Source organism: Takifugu flavidus, chromosome 21, assembly GCF_003711565.1.
Source record: "Takifugu flavidus isolate HTHZ2018 chromosome 21, ASM371156v2, whole genome shotgun sequence".
Taxonomy (NCBI): domain Eukaryota; kingdom Metazoa; phylum Chordata; class Actinopteri; order Tetraodontiformes; family Tetraodontidae; genus Takifugu; species Takifugu flavidus.
This window is the reverse complement of record NC_079540.1, coordinates 1,329,171-1,348,624: the sequence shown is the minus strand read 5'-3', so window position 1 is coordinate 1,348,624 and position 19,454 is coordinate 1,329,171. Positions and strand designations below refer to the sequence as shown.

The 19,454-nt window shown below is 49.5% G+C and overlaps 2 protein-coding genes across 9 annotated transcripts in view; one reads left to right on the top strand and one right to left on the bottom strand.

The window, feature by feature from the left end:
• The first annotated feature begins 389 nt into the window (after positions 1 to 389).
• gmpr (guanosine monophosphate reductase) lies at positions 390 to 4,283 on the top strand. The gene is made up of 9 exons (XM_057020299.1): positions 390 to 795; positions 2,079 to 2,198; positions 2,373 to 2,456; positions 2,541 to 2,714; positions 2,795 to 2,876; positions 3,015 to 3,121; positions 3,366 to 3,408; positions 3,503 to 3,662; positions 3,900 to 4,283. The coding sequence occupies exons 1-9, from the start codon at positions 709 to 711 to the stop codon at positions 4,078 to 4,080; spliced, it is 1,038 nt and encodes a 345-aa protein (XP_056876279.1). The 5' UTR covers positions 390 to 708; the 3' UTR covers positions 4,081 to 4,283.
• A 1,261-nt stretch (positions 4,284 to 5,544) lies between these two features.
• The window catches only part of LOC130517938 (ataxin-1-like), a 48,859-nt gene continuing 34,949 nt past the window's right edge, over positions 5,545 to 19,454 (bottom strand). For 6 of the 8 annotated variants that reach the window (XM_057020156.1, XM_057020158.1, XM_057020157.1 and 3 more), the window contains 2 exons: positions 12,936 to 15,194; positions 5,545 to 11,590 (listed from right to left, as the gene is read on the bottom strand). In XM_057020156.1, coding sequence (XP_056876136.1) covers positions 11,027 to 11,590; positions 12,936 to 14,777 — 2,406 coding nt within the window. In that variant the 5' untranslated portion in view covers positions 14,778 to 15,194 and the 3' untranslated portion in view covers positions 5,545 to 11,026. Of the gene's footprint in view, positions 11,591 to 12,935; positions 15,195 to 17,073; positions 17,740 to 18,699; positions 19,211 to 19,454 lie in introns of those variants that run through there. The other 2 variants (XM_057020161.1, XM_057020164.1) reach the window with 2 other exon arrangements.

Sequence of the window (19,454 nt, the reverse complement as noted above, 5' to 3'; positions counted from 1 at the left end):
TCTAGTGGCTGGTTTATGACATGACAGTAGAAATGCATGATGGGTAACAGCTGCTGGCGTGGAGAACTATGGCCGCTATACATCCCCAAGTTGCTGGGAAATGGGAACAAACATGACGTCAGGGCAGCAGTGACTCCACAACAACAAACAACAAGAAAAACAAAAGTGATATTAATAATAAACATCTACATATGGTGCAAAAGACAAATAGAACACTGAAGACTTAAACCTTAAGATCACATTTGTGATCATTCATCAAAGGATTATAAGCCCCCCCGCCCCCCCATTATTTCACACTGCAGCACACAAGTCACTGCGGCACTACTGGGCTAGCGTGTGTGTGTGTGTGTGTGTGTGTGTGTGTGTGTGTGTGTGTGTGTGTGTACGTCACACAGGCGTGCCAGCTTGGCTGCTGCAGCCAGTTTCCTGATGGAGAGAGAGGCCTGGAGGAGTGGAGGGAGGATGAGAGTAAATGGGGAGAGACGGAGGGACGAAGAGACGGTGAGGCAGAGAGACGGTGAGACAGAGAGAGGGAGAGAGGAATCCAGGCCCAAATAAAGCCATGCGGGCCAGGGCTGGGACGGGCCCCCCTCTGCTATAAATACGCTGGCCGTCTGGAGGTTCGGGTTTGGTGGTTGGGGTTTGGGACCAGCAACCACCACTGCGGCAGGAGCCTTCCTCAGGGGATTGTCCTCATCCTCAGCCAGGATGCCTCGCGTGGACGCCGACCTCAAGCTGGACTTTAAGGATGTCCTCTTCAGACCCAAGAGGAGCAGCCTGAAGAGTCGCTCTGAGGTGGGTGTCGCTCTGCCGTCGGGATGCTCGGCAACAGGAAATCTGGTGCTCACTGGTGCAGGCAGGAAGTGCTTGAGTTTGTGTCACAGCTAATTGTCCCGATGATCGGAAATTGGCAATAATTGCAAACACAATTATCAGATTGACTTCACGTATGGGTGCTTTAGAAGAGCTGAACAGACTCCACTGAATTCTATTTTGGGCCCTTTTTTATTTTTAAGCGGGCATGTTGTGCTGGTCTATAGGTGGAGCGTCTCCTCGGATCATTAGGTGACCTTCCAAAGGGCTCGACCCTCCTACATCAGCTGAGGCCCTAAAAGAGGCTCCAAAACTCCTCATCCATAAGTGATTGGATTTGATATTGGTGGCTATGGTGGACTGCCCCCGCACCCCCTTTCAGCCTTGTAACTTCCTGGTTTTATGCTTGGCGAGGTTGGGATAGGCAGCACCTGAAGCGGGCTGGGGCCCGACAGGTGGCGGGCAACATGAGACGTGGGCGACTTCTCAGAAAAGTGTTTAAAAATAGTTCTGTGGGTTACAGACGGGCACAGGGCATTCCACACCCCCCCTTCCCCGGCTATCAGCATATGATAAAACGCATATCAGCACACACTCACGTGCACGCAACATCGCGCAGTGGTGATTGGCGGTCAGGTGACCCCCTAAAACCTTCATATAACATCACCTTCAGTGAGTTAAGAGGAAACTTCTCTGCATTATAAAGGCTGCTAATGAGCCGGAACCATGATGAATAATGATTTCAGTGGGGATTTCTGTACATTTGTACATTAAATAAAAGGAAGTTAGTTGTTTAAGCAAATGTCAACCACCAAACTTCATCACATCTCATTTTCATGTTAGCGTCAACGTGTTTAAACCAGTAATTTGCACAGTAAACTAAGAATTAGTGGATGGAAACTCTAAAACAGGCTGCATTTGAGAACAGAAAGCATCGGTTCTCTGTAAATGGGAGCAGTATCGCACTCTAGTGGTGGGAGGCTGTAAAGGAATTAGCCCAGCCTTCTCCAAAAGTTCAAAAATGGAATATTAGATGTTGTGAATTGTGTGGATTCCGCTTTAGTCGTTCGCTCCGTGCCACAAAACCTACATTTATACGTCTCTGGGACCTCGTGAACTGGAACTGGATCCATTTGGATTTTTCCAGGACAACTTTGGCTCCTCTGTGAGCAAAATCAGTCTGGTCACACAAGCGTGACCTGATTCCCGTTCCTTGTTGGAGATGTTGTAACGGCTCAGTGCAACGGACACTGTCTCTCCGTCAGGTGGACCTTCAGAGGACTTTCACATTCCGCAACTCCAAGCAGACATACACCGGCATCCCCATCATCGCCGCCAACATGGACACCACGGGGACCTTTGAGATGGCGCGAGTCCTCAGCAAAGTCAGTCGCTATAACAACGAAGAGCCCTTGTTTGGGCCTGCCAGATATATTACAACACACTGAGGAAAGTTAGCATTAGACAGTAAACATCGCAAATAAGACAGATGTAATGTGTTTGTTTTTTTTAATTGATTTTTGTAATAATGTGACTAATTGTCGGTCCTTCTTCTTAAGCACACCCTCTTCACAGCCATTCATAAACATTACTCGGTAGAAGACTGGAAAAACTTTGCTGCGAATCACCCTGAATGTTTGGAGGTAACACCATCAGGTTGCTAGAAAGACATATTTTGTGGAGTAGCTGCACGTTTGGATTGGAGAGAGTGCTGTTTGTCTGTCCAGCATGTGGCTGCCAGCTCAGGCAGCGGCACTGCAGACCTGGAGAAGCTTTGCGCCATCCTGGAAGCTGTCCCAGCCCTCAAGTATATCTGCCTGGACGTTGCCAACGGCTACTCTGAGCACTTTGTGGAGTTTGTGAAGATGGTCAGAGAGAGGTTCCCCAAACACACTATCATGGTGAGGAGGCCGAGCCCGGTGGCCACGGTGTTTGCCCCGAGTTAGCGTCCTTGGCTAACTGACGCTATCTGTCTCTGCAGGCCGGCAACGTGGTGACTGGAGAGATGGTGGAGGAGCTCATCCTATCTGGCGCTGACATCATCAAAGTGGGCATCGGGCCAGGTGGGTGCGGCTTTACATTGGTATCAGATATCCTGGAAGGTCTGCGTCCTCCAGCCTTTCCCTGGCATCCGGGACAAATCTGGAACCCTCCGCCTGATGATGTGATAGCTGCAGATTGCTGTGACGCCTTTTTTGCAGGGTCAGTGTGCACGACGAGGATCAAAACAGGAGTGGGCTACCCTCAGCTCAGCGCCGTGATAGAGTGTGCAGATTCAGCCCACGGCCTCAAGGGACACATCATCTCTGTGAGTACCACATGAGGCGGAGCAGCCCGACCCCTCCCCCAAAAGGGTATAAATTAACATTGGTTTTATTTTAGTAATATATTTTTTAGTTGCTGAGGGCGTTTGAGCCTCAGTGAAATTCTTTTTGTTCATTGTTCTGGATCAATGGATAAATAATGATGTGTTGTAATGAGCAGAATAACCGGTAGGGGGCAGCGCTTGCAGTGTGATTCATTGGAATAACCTGTGTTTTCTCTCCACCCAGGACGGGGGCTGCAGCTGCCCAGGAGATGTAGCAAAAGCCTTCGGTAAATCTTCCACACTGCTTTTGTCTTATTCTGGTGTTCCTCAAACACTCTGCATCCCGACATAGTCGCTGCTTGAATCTTCCCTGCTCTCCAGGCGCAGGAGCTGATTTTGTGATGATGGGAGGGATGCTGGCAGGTCACGACCAGTGCTCCGGCGAGGTCATCGAGAAGAACGGCAAGAAGTACAAGCTCTTCTACGGCATGAGCTCCGACACGGCCATGAAGAAATATGTAGGTGGAATTGCAGAGTACAGGTGAGAGGCTCTCTGTTCTTTCCTGGTGCATGTTGACCAAAACTCACCGGGGGCAACACTGCTGAGAAAGGCCTCCCTCGCCTGGAATTTGATGGAATATATTTACAAAAACAGTCCGACAAACTTAAAACCTGAATGATGTAAGATGCATCATGGGTAACAAGTGAAAACTGTGAGTGTGGTTCGGTGGTGAGCTTCTCCAGGCCTGTTCTATTTAACTTGCTCCTCTGCTCTCAGGGCTTCAGAGGGGAAGACGGTGGAGGTTCCCTACAGAGGAGACGTGGAGAACACCATACGGGACGTGCTGGGGGGGCTGCGCTCCACCTGCACCTATGTGGGTGCAGCCAGGCTCAAAGAGCTGAGCAAGAGAACCACGTTCATCCGCGTCACACAGCAGGCCAGCCAAATGTACACTTAGCAGGGAGCGCATGGGCATCATGCATTACTAGATCCCCACCCCTGACCTAAACCCAATTCTGACCTCAAATTGAACCCTCAGCCAGTCCTTTGAAAGTTGCGGGGGCCCCAAAGAGCCATTTATGACCCAATATGTCATAAATGTGAGGAAACACACACACACACCACACACACCACACACACACACACACACCCCTCTCTCTCCTCTCCTCTCCTCTCCCTCTCCTCTCCTCTCCTCTCCCTCTCCTCTCCTCTCCTCTCCTCTCCCTCCCTCTCCTCTCCTCTCCTCTCCTCCCTCTCCTCTCCTCTCCCTCTCCTCTCCCTCCTCTCCCTCTCCTCTCCTCTCTCCTCTCCTCTCCTCTCCTCTCTCCTCTCCTCTCTCTCCCTCTCCTCTCCTCTCCTCTCCCTCTCCTCTCTCTCCTCTCCTCTCCTCTCCTCTCCTCTCTCTTCTCTCTCTCCTCTCCTTCTCCCTCTCCTTCTCCCTCTCCTCTCCCTCTCCTCTCCTCTCCTCTCCTCTCCTCCCCTTCCTTTCTTTCCCCAGCCCTACATGAGCCTGGTCCTGCTCAAGGTTTCTTCCTGTTAAAGGGGAGTTTTTCCTTGCCACTGGTGCTTCTCTGGGGTCAGGCCCTGGGATTCTGGAAAGCGCCTTGAAACAATTTTGATTGTATAAGACGCTATATAAATAAAGATTGATGATGACACACACACACACACACACACACACACACCACACACACACACACACACTCCGAACAGACACACACTCATTCTGTTTCTCTTGGGATTCACTGTCAATAACTTTTGCCTTGAAAGTTTCCCCAGAATCCTCGCAGCACTCCCATCAGCTCAAAGTGGGCACAGTGGAGCGTCACATGCAGGAGCTACCAGGGAGGCAGATTTCTTTTCTGCAGGCATGTTTCTGGGCAGCTGCCGCCCACCTGTTAACTCGTCATGAACGTCATCAATATGCAAGAGTGACACGTCCCTTTAACGTTACTGGAAAAGTCATGTTGCAATAAAGTGCATGCAGGACCTCAGTGGCGTCGATCCTTCTGTCAGAGTCCTGTAAGATGACGGTTGAATTTACGGCCTGGCCCGAGGGGAAGACCACGTGCACACAGCCACACACCGGCTTTAAAGCGTCAGTTATCGAATATTTGGTTTCATAAATAATCCACTGGGTTCATTTTCAATGAAGGTTTTTTGACTCAGTATTAAAGGTTTTTCCTTATTAGATTATTCTGATGATATTTAAATAATTTTGAACTTTTGAGAATGCCAGAAAAACACGATTTCTGCAGAACATCTATGACCGCTGCCGTTGACTTGTGCTATACCACCACCGGTCACCAGAGGGTGCTGTTCTACACAATTGTCCAAACCACAAAAATTAGTAAAATAACATTAATTTTAGGATCAGCTTTCAAACACTTGCTGGCCGTAAATAAGAACACAGGGAGGCCGATTATTACAGATATGTCAAGGTTTCATTTTCTTTTTCAAAGAGGTGCATCTGTACAGATGTCAAATACGTACACCAACAGGGTTTCTCCATCGCTATAGAGGAAAGGGGGGTGGGGGGTGAGACACAGGGACTTGGTGAGTACAATATAGTACAAACAAGTTGGCTGGGAACTGGTGCAGCCCCCTGCAGGCCAGACTGTCTGTGCAGGTCCGTGCTGATTCTCTGCCGCCGCTGCGTGGTTAAAGTTTCAGTTCATCACGACGTCCGAGCGGAGGAGCGTCTCCACGGGCTGTTCGCAAGCGTTCGGAGCAGACGGAGGAATCGGGTGAGCCACAGCTGACACGCCGACCAGAGTCAGAGCTCGGGAACGTAAACGGCCCGACCCCCCTGCAGGAAAAGGGTTTTTCCGTCGCTTTGCACAGGGAGGCCGATCCAAAATGTTCAGTACACCAAAGAGTCGTCCAGGCCTTCTTCAGCATAGCACACAGAATATCATCATAACAAGTCATTGTTAATTGTCAATAAAGACATTTGTTAATCATATCAAATTATATGTAATAAATTTACATATGTTAGAACCCATAAGAAACGGCCCACTGTGTAAATTGATTGGGATGAAACTAAACTGGTATGTGGGCTTCTACTTTTTTTTTAATATATATATATATATATATCTTTTTTTTTCTGCCTGAGTAGTTATCCAGCGCTATGGACATCAACAATGTCATAAAAAACAAAACAAAAAAAACCAACACATCCTTTTTCCGAAGAAACTGAAGTACAGACATCCTAGAAACAAAAGAGCACACATGCCTTAATTTTCTGATCGAAAAGTCAAAGCTCACACACCGACATTCATGTTACTGTAAAATTGTGCAAGAAGCCAATTTTTTTTTAATTTTATTTTAAAGACAACATTAACAGTGTTTCCTCGTGCGAGGAAGCTTGTCATAGAAACTTGTCATTGACACATTCTCTACGTAGTTTTAAGTCCCCTGACATTAGAGTGAGTGCTACGAGGAGACCAAAAATGCGGAAAGGAAAAAAAAAAAAAAGCTTCTGCACCAACAATGAAAACAAAGCAGAAAAATGCGTGCACCGTTTTCACGCCGTGTCGGACCGGGCTGTGCCCGACGCGTCCGCCGGGTCGGGACTTGGCGCGGGGCCTCGTTCACGCACAGCCTGGCGTGGTGTGTGGCGGAAACCGTTCCTGACAGACCCGGGGAGGAAGGAGGGGGGAAACACCTTAAAAAGGAGGGAGGTTTCGGGGCCAAGGAACCGCCTCGGCCCGGTGGACCCAAGAACGCGCCGGGCAAGGTGGACAGGTCAACGCAAGGTCACGGCGAAGGCGATGTGCAAAAACTGAAAACCTCCAAGGGTCGTCCTGTCCTCACCCCTTCTGTCTCTCATTCTCTCTGTCTGTTGTGAATGAATGTTACCCCCCAGGGACGGTACCAGTCGGGGGGCGAGCCCGTCCTGGGATTACAAAGTGCTGAAACATTATCAAGTCTTTTACATCTACTTACATGTGCATTTCTGATGGTTGGTTGTTAAATATATTATGTATATATATATATATAAATATATATATATACATATATATGAAGTGGTCCCCATTAGCAATGAGGTTTCATTTTTTATTTCCTGTGGGTCTCAGCGTGAACTGTTGAGGGTCAGGGTCAACAAACTCACAGTTAGAGGAGAAAACACACACCCTCACATTACTATCTACGTGGGGACTTCCATAGACATAATATATCCATCCTCAATCTAAACACTGTGTCTTAACCCCCAACCAGTCTGTTGAAGTTGTCTTGCCCAGCAAAATGTCCCCACTTTGCTAGCAGAATGAGGATTTTGGTACTCAGTATGTAGTAAATGTGAGGAGACACACACACACACACAGACACCCACACGCAAAGACAGAACAGTCTCACACACTCAAATTCAGGAAGGCCGCACAGACAAAGACTGAGACATGGAGACGCTCGGTTCTCCTTGCTTTCCGTGAGCGTCCTGACCCTTTGCACGGACGCACAGAACAACCGCACAAGCCATCGGCGAGAACGGCACGCCGGAGTACTTCTATGCTACATACACTTGGCACAACAAAAGGGTGAGAGGGGCGAAAATAAGTATTGCACAACGTGGGACATTTCAGGGGGACAAATCTGAGCGTTCAAGGGTTGAAAACACATAAACCCTCAGAAAGTGTGGCTGTTCGGGCTGTTCGATCGGCCTCTTCCTAAAGTCAAGCGCTCCCGGTGGGAACGCCGCCATCCATCTCAACCCCCGGTCGCCCGGGTCAGGCCGCGCCGACAGGTAGCTTGCGGTTGTTGAGGGTCAATAGACTTGCTGGCTATGATTGGGTACCTGAAACAAAGTTAGCGAGGTCACTACGGGAGCCGCGGCAACGAGCCAGCCGCGGGTGGAGTATGGGATGTCTGCTGGTTACTTACAGGCGTGCACGACACATGCTCACCTGCAGCGAGGCAACAGCGTTTGTGACTGAGCGCTGGGACAGTGGAGGCTGAGATATATACATATATATATATATACACACACACACACGTATGTGTATATATATATATATTTATGAGACACTTCCCTGATAAAAACTGGCAACTCCTGTTGCGATGGTCGTGAGTTTGAATGTCCCTCACTGAGACGGGGGTAGCGGTCGCTGAAGCGTGCAGCGTCTCCGCGTCCACTATGTGGCAAGATTGTCGTTTCTCTACGGGAAAGAAGGAGGCGTTTCGGTTGTAACACTCGAGGATTGTTGTCAAGCGTTTATTGCAGAGAATTTGAGTGGAATGACTGCGTGTATGCGCACAAGCAGAAAGCGCTTGTGTAGGAAATCTATTGCTTTCTAAATGTAACCAAAGCAGCAAAAGCAGCTTTGGCTGACTTTTTTTTTTTCATTGTTTTTAAACCTGATAGTTTTAATATTCTGTTAAATTGCTGTGGTTCTATTGTTTTTTGTACTGGGAAAAGGGGGTCAGATTTTTTTAAAAATGGACAGGAAACACACAGCCGCTCACACAGACTTAAAAACACACACACACACACACACACACACACAACTTCTACAACTTACGGTCATTTCAGAGCTGTGGTCGAGCTCTGCGCTATAAAAATAATTCCAACCGTAGCAAATCTCATTTCCTGTTCACTTGCTCCGCCCTTGTCATGTATCTGCACACACCCGTCCTGCCGCCACCCTGGTTAACACCCATCAACAGCAGCAGCCGATAAGCTTAATTCCTGACAAATATGACATCTAAATACAAAAACCTGAACAGAGGAAACCTCTCCACCTGCACCGACCTGCACATGCTAATCTCAATAGTGAGCGTGACCCTTCTGCCACCGCGTTGGGGGGGGGCATTAATATGCCGGATGGCACCGCACCACTTGCACTTGCGACTGATTTCACTTCTTTTTTTTTTTTTTAAATCTCACACGTCAGGCGACACATCGCCCTGTTTCAGACAAGGAATCAGCTTCTGGGGGGGCTCGGGGGTGGTTTTTGGTTTGTGGGAGAGAACGTGTGAGGTGAGTGGACTAGTAACTCTTGGCTTTAGCTGAACGGTGGGGCTACCGAGCCTGCGCAGCTGTTGAGGTAACTGCTACAGCTGAGGAAAAACAGGGTTTCAGAGCAGAGGCTGCGTTCAAGAATGACCCCCCCCCCCCAACTTCCCCCCCCACCCCCCTTGTCAACATCAGTAAATTCAGCAGGCAGGCACGTTACTACCCTAGTTACAAAAAGTCACAAACGCAAATGGAATTCCACCTGTGCCCTTGTACAAACTTCCTCCTCTACCACCTGACGGGTGCCCCTGGATGAGCAAAACCCTGGACTCCAGGGACCCAGCGTGTTTCTGGGTTCTGGGGGCCACTTTCAGCAAGGGGTCGCCGTAAAAAGACCACCAGCGCCACCGTCCTCCCTCCCTCCTCCTGATGTGCAAATTGCAAGATTCTTAATACGACTCCGCGTAGAAACACTGGACATAAAGCACTCTCTATATCTAAGTACATCCTCCCACACACACACACACACACACACACTCCAGAGCACTCTCCACACAGCTGTACTGTTAGCAGTAAATGTCAGTCAAATAGTGTCTTTGCACACAAATCCTCTTGATTTTAGGGACGCTTCATTCCGTTTGTGTGTGTGTGTGTGTGTGTGTGTGTGTATGGATGTGTGTGCACACAAGCTAGCATTACCCACTCCATCACATACACGCATTACAAATACATGACGCCCTTTAGATCTTCCTGGCGAAGCCTCCCGCCCAGGGGCAGGTTACACGCACATCCCGGTACCCTGCTGCATTCACACGTGCCGACCGCCTTGCTTTGAATTCCTCTCGTCACCATATATATTTTTTCTAAGACCATACATTGAACTCCTCTCCAACGACTGTCGCTATCATCCCTTTTTCTTAAATTTAAATCCAAACGACCTCTTCGCTTTGGAAAAGATCCACCGTTCCAAAGTGCTGCTGCTAGCTCCTCCCCTCCTCTGTACATAAATTAAAAATTAAAAACATACAGTACTGCGTAGATAAAGAGACATAAACAAATGTGGACAGCTGTACGGCGAGCGTGACAGGCGCGTTAAGTGCTTTGAAACATCCTGACCCTCTTGAAGCCGACATGCAGAAACTCTTGGTTGCTCTCACGCAGCCGTGTTATTTTACTTTCTTTTCCCACGAAAACATAAAGAAAGGAGTCCAAAGGGAACTTTACCAGCCCAGTGTGTCTGCACTTGTACGTTTGGTTAGAGCCTCTCAGATTTAAACGTTAAACCTGGCACTGAATCAAACCTGAATAAGGTCTTTGAAAGTCATTAGAAATGGGCGGGATGAAAGGCGACGCAGGCTTCAGTAATAATAATAAAAGCTCCTGAAGAAAGCAAAAACTCCACTAGCATAAAAGTGAACAAAGTGAGTGTTGTTCCCTCTCTGTTGTGCGGCACGTTGGCACCACGTGGCGACATCGAGCGACCGACCTGACAGATTCGCTGACTGGCTACTTTGATTCAACCCAAGTTCTCATTTATCCACCTGTCTTTCATCATCTGGATCATTTCCTATCATGCGGAATACTGAGAAAGCGTTTCATTTCGAACCAAAACCCGCTGCCGAGAGTCTAACCGGATGTGAATATTTCATGTAGAAAGTTTAGCCAGCCGTGAAGCGCCCTCCAGCATCGCTCCCGTGCACCACACAGCCTCCACAAATCCCTTATTTCATGTCATCTCATGGAAACCACCAAAACAGCACAGGCTGTAAGTGTGATATCAAACTCATCTGTTAAAAAAAAGTGTTATAAAATACGTAGGAGGGACACGTACGGTGAAATGTACCCCTGCAGTACAGCATTCAAGATAGAAAAATCAAAAGAAAAGGGTCAAATTAAGGTGGGCTTTGTGTGTTATTTGCAGAATCCAGATGGTTGTTTAACAGTCACGCCATCACTTGCCGTTATTCGACCTCCCCTCGATGCTGACCTTCACCTCGTGTGGGATGAAGGAGGGTTTGGGCAGGGTCAAAGGGGGCTCGTCCTCTGTCTTTTCCACCTGTCGACCTTCAGGAGCCGACCATCTCCTTTTCCTGACGCTTGATTGTTTACTGGGGCCACTTCCGGCTACCTGAATTTTAGAAACCGTCTCGCTTTCACCGAACAGCAGTTCGCCGTTCTTCTCGCCGGCGCCTCTCCCTCCTTGGGCTCGCTGGCCGATGCCGTTTTCCCATTCGCTGGGCCTGGACCCTCCTCCGCCACAGATGTGGGGAGCGTCGCACGCAGCTCTGCTGGATTTGAGGCTGGAGGCGGAGACTGGGGGGGCCAGCTCCAGGGACTGAGTCTTCTTCAGAGATCCGTTCTTTAGGTTCTTGAGGGTGAGTGAAATACAAACGTCACCTACTGACAGCTTGGTGCAGGGCAGTTCTAGAATCTGGGTGGTCCGGTCAGGACAGCAAGAGGACCAACCCTGGCCGAAGACAAAGAAGGGGTACTCCACCAAGACCTCCACGCTCACCTGGAGGGAGGGGGGGACAGATTAGCACTGACGGAAAACAGCTTTTTTCCCTAAGAGCCTTTGCAAATACTTCAGCTCCTGAAGAAAGGACACTAAAATGCCTGCTAATCAAAAACTAAAAGGACTTTAAGGTCTGACTAAATTTCGCTGAATGAAAGGCCGTCTGGAACATCCTTCGAATCGGCTGCTTTTATATAACGATTCTGAAAAAGAATGGCTGGATAATACAGTCACAGAAAATAAACACACAGTTCCCTCGGAACTGAAGCAAACAGCTTGATAAATTCTTCACAAGAACAATCAGCCCAAAGGCAACATTTGATTATTTGAACCGAAGTGCAGAGTGCCGTGTCAGGGTGTGTTACTCGAGAACGCTGACAAGATTACAGGAAGATAGTGGGCTAAATGAAAGAGGAGTGAAAGAGCGAGTGTGAAACGGGGCAAAATTGGGAGGGATACAAGTGTAAGATGCATCAAACACCGTCTCAAAGCAACATCAGGCAATGTTTTCCCTCCCGTATTACAGCATTTTTCACTTCTCCGGCTGAATAGGCACTAAACTGCTACCACCTCTATCAAAAAATAGCAAAAGAGCCACCGATAGAGTACGAGAGAGAGATAAGTCTTTGAAAGATTGTCAGATTTTGCGGGGTACGGTATCAAAGAGCAGCCAGGGGCGGGAGAGATGGTTGGAGAGGCGCTGCGTGGGTGGACGAGTCGCGGCGTGGACAGATGAAATGGATTAACACATCCTCAAAGAGTGTAAGGATGCGCGTCTGCATATTCGAGTGCTCGGAGGAGTTCAGGAGGAATCCGGAGCGAAAATAAAAGGAAGAAATGTAGCATAGCAATGAGTGTTAGGCATCGGTAATCAAACGGGCGAATAAGCAAGCGCAACAATATCTGCTGATCCTCATGATCAGAACCAAAATTTAGATTTGAACATGTCTGATGTTTGAGCCATTAATGACTTTTTTGTGCTTGTGGAGTGGGAACACACGTTTGTGTGTGCCAGCAAAAACAAGCACTAACAGATACCAATTTCAATATTTTGCAAGAGCGAGAAACGGGAGAAACTTCCGTCTCATTCCTGGCATTTCTCATCTGTGCTGAAAATAAGTATTCAAAGAATAGTAAAACAATTCTCTAAGAGCTCTCATTACAGTAGCTAGAATTTTAGACACAAAGAAGATCAGGCCAATCGCTAAGCTATCTGCTAATTAGCGCCTATGCTAATGCACTGTCAAAAGGATACCAGCGATCTTACTGTGGTGATCACGTGACAAAGTTCATAGCATTTCCTTAAAGGATCCCTTAACGAGTGAAGGCCCCCCCACCGTCTTACCTGTGCGCGGTGCTCTCCAACAGAAAACTGAACCACGGCGAAGTTGGGTGAGGTGTGGCTCCCTTCAATGCGCTCCACCGTGGAAGAGTCGATCTTCAGGTCATTGCTGATCTCTGCGCTCTGGATGAAGTCTTCCGTCTTCAGGTCCTCCACGCGTTTCAACTCCCCGTCGGCCAGCTGGATGATGGAGCCCTTGACGAAATATGGGGGGAGAGAAGGAGGGAGCACTGCACCGGGCGGGGGAGGAGGCGCAGAGGGTGCAACTAGCCCTGGCAGAGCGGGAACGACGGGCAAATGGAGCTGGGCTTGGACCACCGCGCCCGAAGCTGGCTGAGGGTACGAACCGCTGGACGACTCCACGGGCTCTCGCTTGAGGGCTGTGGCAGCGATGTATGTGGGAAATTTTGAGGCTTGGCCAGATGATGTTATGTGGGGGGAGGCGGGATCCAACGTGGTGACACCACCACCGCTAACAGGGATAATAACCGGCTGGGAACCAGGAATAAATAAGTGCTGCTGCAGGCCGGCGTGGTAGCTGATGGGGGCGTGCTGGCTACCGTTGCTCCCTGCAATGTATCCAATAATGGGGGGCTGATGGTAGATACTGGTGGTGGGCAGCCCCATGGACAGGGACTCTGTGGTACTGTGTGCAGTTTGGATAACCGTTTGGGGCGACAGCGTGGTCACCGTCGCGTTCAGGTTGTTGAGACTCAACGGGGGTGGAAATATGAACGAGGAGGTGGTGGTGGTGGAGGAGGGCGTGCGGTTGACAGGCTTGCCCAGGAGAATTCCACCTTTCTCCATATGGGCAGAAGACGCGATCGTCACTTTGTCGGGGCTGGCTCTGGGTGGTGCGAGCTGGTGGTCCCCGTGGCTGTTGGGCATGAGCATGACGGAGGTTCTGAGCCCTGAGGGGTCATGGGGAGAGTACTCCGATGGCAAAACTAAATGGCGGGCCTCATAGGACGAAAAAGAAACGTTGTCTCTTAACTTGCTACCTGACTTTGGGTGGTTGGATTCAGGGGAGATTCCGAACCTCTGGCCCCTCTCCAGCTCACCGTTGTGCAGCTCTCTCGGTAGGGAGTGAACATCTTCTTTCCTGGTGGCTCCATCCGCGTACTGCACCACAACCTGGGACGTCCCGTGTGCCAAAGTATGGTGGGGGTGCAGCGGGTGGGGAGGCAGGTGAACGGCGCCTTGGTGCGGCGGCGACGACAATGTCCGCGCCGAAGGGGACTTGTGAACGTGATGGGGAATGGAGTCCATGGGAGGCGGGGGCATTGTGGTGCGGACCGCGGACGTCCTCTGCTGCTCGTGTTTGGAGGCCTGCGGGGACGCAGAGGCCGGCGCTGAGTGCGAAGGTCTCTGGGGGGTCAGGGAGGGGGAGGAGAGGGGAGGGGGCGGCGGGGGAGGTGGAAACATCTGAGAGATGTAACCAGCGTACGGCGCTGAGTAAGGTGAGGCTATAAACTGCAGGTTGGGTGGCAGTTGGGAGTAATGGGCAGTTCCTCCAGCGGTGGACTGGGATAAGGGCGACGTATAGACCGTAGGTAGAGACTGCACCAACCTCAGGGACGAAGAGGAGGAGGAGGAGGAGGAGGACGTGTCTAACGCCGAGAAAAGGGACTTGAAGGGGGGCTCGCCAGACTGACTGGAGCTGTGATGCTCACCCGCGCCGCTCTCGCTCCCACCGGCCACATTGGCGAGCCAGGGCATGTTCTCCGTGCGCTGGTGGTCCTTGGCGGGTGGCGGCGAACGGATTTCTGATGGCAGCGTGCTGGCGGGGATCTCCCTCTTCTTTGGTGGCAAACATTCATTGCTGCGCTCCTGGTTGGACTTCATCCTGGTCTCCTGGTTTGATTGTCAGGTCTCTTGCACTGCCTCCGATGGAATTCCGTACGTTAGTGGTGGTTCTGCCTCTCTCCGCCCATGTGTTTCACATTCAACACGCTTGTGTCCTGCTCCGCTTCCCCGTGTTGCATTAAGAGCTCTGAATTCAATTTCAACTCTATCCAGTTCACCAAGAACTTCACTTTGGTGAGGAGTTGATGAGGAGGCAGCTGTGAAGGGGCGGTGAGGAGGGGTAGGGGTTTGGTCCAGAGGTCTTCAGTGGCTCAAAGATGAGCCGAGAGCGATACAGGAGAGAGTCGCGATGTCACACCTGCTGCTGCCGCCGAGGACGACGGGGGGCCGAGCGCGTTGCACTTCATGTGGAATCATGTCCCTGCAAAAGCCAGCCTGCTGATTCCCAGCACAACCCTGCGGAGAAACGGGCAGCTTATTAGCAAAACGCTCCATTGTCCAGAAGGTATTTGTTGCAACGACGTGTTTTTCCAGGGCAGAGACGGACTTTCTGTGTTGCGATTGAGGAATAGAAGTTTGACTCTAAAGGATTCTGCTCTCAGAGCCTCTGGACTCTTACGGATGAATATAAAAGGAAGCGTTTAACAAGACGGTAAAGCCAAATGAACACAGCAGCGTCCCACACCTGAGCTCCTCACTGAGCTGCACATCAAGTCTGCACCACAGCTCTGATCTAGCTTTCACACCCTCTTCTAATAACTGATGACTGCAAGAACTGAATAAATTGTCACAAGCTGTTACTGAAACAGACCCCCCCCCTTACACACACACACACCACACACACACGCTGCAACCAGGTGAACATTTAATCTGAGAACTTGAGGCCACCACATGCTTCCAGCCAGGAACATGACGTGCATGTAGAGTCCCCGACTGATTATCTTGGTCCCCTGAAATGTCGGCAAATCTGCGAGTCAGCAGCTTCCAGAGCCGCCACGAGACAAACAATCTATATGGCGATTAGGACAGAGAAATTAAGAAGAGTAAATGAAACTGACTCAAAGGTTTTATGAGCTTTCGACCAAGAATGGGGGGAGGAAAAAACAAAAGCTGCAATTACGGAAAAAAGACTGAGGGGGATCAGCAGGGGGATTTGAGGAGGGATAAAGAGAAGCAAGGCTATGGAAAGAGTAAGGAAAGGTTTGGGATGAACAAGGAAGAGGGAGAGAGAGGGACGGAGGGAGACAGGGCAGAGTGAGAGGGAGGGAGGGGGAGGGAGGGAGAGAGGGAGGGGAGAGAGAGTTCAACTGACCTACATTGCAAAGAAGGAGAGAGAGAGAGAGAGGGGAGAGAGAGAGAGGGGAGGGAGAGAGAGAGAGAGAGGAGGGGGGGGGGGGAGGAGAACTGCTTTGGTGAAAGTGACACCCGCCCTCATATTCACTGAAAAGTTCTGAAAAGCGATGTCATCTGAATCTTGCTGACTTCACAGTGTGTGTGTGAGTGTATGTGGTGTGTGAGTGTGTGTGTGTGTATGTGGTGTGTAAGTGTGTGTATCAGATATACTGTAACACAACCCGTCTGTCCTCCATGTGCTTCAGTCTCTCTGTCACTCTCAGATACTCACATGGGTATTCACAAACACAGATATCGTCTTACCAATGTCTGTGTGTGTGTGTGTGTGTGTGTGTCTGTGTGTGTCTGTGTGTGTGTGTGAGGGTGTGTGTGAGGGTGTGTGTGAATCAGTAACCTGAATCATTCACTCACTGCACTATACTATTGTCCTCCATCTGTGAAAACAGCGTGGAGGAGCGTGTATATCACTCTTGCTATTTATTTCCACTGCACACACACCCACACACACATATGTAGGCTGCTTCCAAATATACCAACCTCACTACTGTTCCAGGCTTCACGTTTACAGCCTCTTTCAGCTCATTCACAGGAAGTCACAAAGGAACCAAATCAGTCTATTTAAAGACGTTCCCACCATTTCGAGCAACGTGGACACGATTTGTTGTGTAGAATATTTTTACTCTCTTAAACTTTGTTTTTTCTTCTTTTTTTTGTTAACCTAAATGGCATCAAGCATTTTTGTGGTAAAGGCACCAACCCGGTCGACAGTGCCATCACTTATGTAACACTTTACTGTACAACTCTGAGCAACATTTAAAACTTTAATGAACAGCCGACGGAGCGCCGTTAATGACTGAAGGAGTTGCTGAAGAATATTCAGCTCAGGCTCATTTTAGGACTACATTTAGATTAGTAATGTATTCTTTCTGGACTGGGGGCATCAAAACTATTTATTATTAGAATCAGCATGCAGAAATATTACCATTTCAAATGTTTCCCACAATGCTCCTCTTTCATTCCCGCCGAGGAGGATTAATTTTTGATGTCTCATTGATGCGATCACCTACAATTCACCCGTTTTGGCAGCATCGCCTCCAAACGCATGCTGGCAAGAGACAAATACCAGGATACAGACGATCCAGCAGTAAACAAATGGATATAATACCGAGAAGGACTGGATGCTTAGACAAACAAATTAACAACACCAGAAGATAAATGGGGCACAAACCTGCCGGAACTGATGAGCTGCATGGCTTTTTTGCATTAAAATGTGTGTGTGTGTGTGTGTGTGTGTGTGTGTGTGTGTGTGTGTCTAGTAATAATATAATCATGATCAAAGGCATAAATCCAACATGATGCGTTATCTCACCGCTAAATATAGTTTAAATGGAAAGCACAGAGCAGCAAGGCTTATTCTTCTCTGCCTCTGTACTTCACAATTGCTTTCTTTTGCGTGTGTGTGTGCGCACGGATGTGTGCGAGCATTACACGGACTCCTGCCAGACTGGGAACTCTGACAAGACTGCCACTCTCTACTAGTGATTACACACAAACAACAAACACACACACAAACACACACATATGGGAGCGTGGTCAGAATGAGAGGGAGTAATGGAGGACAGATGGAGAAGGAGGGTTAAATCATGGGAATGGGGGGATGACGTGACAGAGAAAGGAGCAAGAGAGTTCCATGACCAAGAAACGGAGTGGCTGACAGTTGCACAGAGAGGTGTGTGTGTTGTGTGTGTGTGTGTGTGTGTGTGTGGTGTGTGTGTGTGTGGTGTGTGTGTCTAGTAATAATATAATCATGATCAAAGGCATAAATCCAACATGATGCGTTATCTCACCGCTAAATATAGTTTAAATGGAAAGCACAGAGCAGCAAGGCTTATTCTTCTCTGCCTCTGTACTTCACAATTGCTTTCTTTTGCGTGTGTGTGTGCGCACGGATGTGTGCGAGCATTACACGGACTCCTGCCAGACTGGGAACTCTGACAAGACTGCCACTCTCTACTAGTGATTACACACAAACAACAAACACACACACAAACACACACATATGGGAGCGTGGTCAGAATGAGAGGGAGTAATGGAGGACAGATGGAGAAGGAGGGTTAAATCATGGGAATGGGGGGATGACGTGACAGAGAAAGGAGCAAGAGAGTTCCATGACCAAGAAACGGAGTGGCTGACAGTTGCACAGAGAGGTGTGTGTGTTGTGTGTGTGTGTGTGGTGTGTGTGTGTGTGGTGGGGTGGGGGGGGACAAACACGCAGGCAGCGTTGCATGACTTGCACTTTCTCACCCCCCCAATAGGGCTGAAGTGGGACACAAATGCAGGGGGTGGAGGGAGAAGCTGTGGAAGAAACCGACCAATGGAAAGCGAGGAAGACGCCGAAGGAAGAGCAGAGAGGGGAAACACCGGGGCGGACAGCTGAACGGGAGAAACAAGCAACAGCGGCGGAAGGAAAACTAGGGCAGACGCAGTACGCACTTACCAGAGACATACTGCGATGCAACGAGACAAGTGCCCAGGACTCACGCGGAGTCTCTCGCTCCCTCCGCCACACACACTTGATTCAGCACACAAACTCTGTATGTGTACTCACCAGGGGAGGAGTAACACACTCCTGCAGCATGGTTCTCTCGCCACCTCACCTTCTTTTCCTCCTCTCTTCTCTGCTCCAGCTGAAAAGTCCTCAGCAGATTCAGGGCACTTGTGCTATAAACTGCGCTTGGACTTTCTTCCCACAACAATCCCCCCCCCTAAAAAAACCGCGCAGCCAATGCCCCTCTCTTAGAACCTCACTACGGCGGACACGCAGGTGATGTCACACAGGCACATGAAATCGGTAGGACACACTAGCACACGCCCACGGGGAGGGAGTCCCGCATGCAGCGCTTCAACGTGTATTATGCAAGGGGCTGAATGTGAGCCAGAGCTCTTACACTGTCCGCCACACACACACACACACACACTCACACACACAGGCGCACGCAGGCAGGCAGGCGCGCGCATACACAGGGCCCCTCCTACGGTTCGCTGGGCCAATTTCATCAGGTATTCATTCAAAAAACACACACACGCCAGCTGGCTGCACGCCCAGAGACCGCTTACAAGCAGCAAAATTAAGAGAGGAGGGAGAGAGGGTGGGAGTTTGTTCCAGTGAGAGGGGGGGGGGGGGGCAGGCAGAGAGTGCCTGTAACTAATGTACATGCCACAGGATGATCGGCTGTAGAGTCAATTACTGAGGAATCTCACAAAAATGACATTGATCACCTAATCCTGCCGTCATTTTCAAAGCTCGCTCAAACATGGTGGTTATATTATATTTAGCAACGGACCAAATGGAGGTTTGATATC

Excerpts from the sequence above, each read along its gene's own strand:
- gmpr (XM_057020299.1), top strand. The coding sequence starts at position 709 with ATGCCTCGCGTGGACGCCGACCTCAAGCTGGACTTTAAGGATGTCCTC. Across the intron at positions 796-2,078 it reads GCCTGAAGAGTCGCTCTGAG|GTGGACCTTCAGAGGACTTT; the intron begins GTGGGTGTCGCT and ends TCTCTCCGTCAG. Across the intron at positions 2,877-3,014 it reads CAAAGTGGGCATCGGGCCAG|GGTCAGTGTGCACGACGAGG; the intron begins GTGGGTGCGGCT and ends CCTTTTTTGCAG.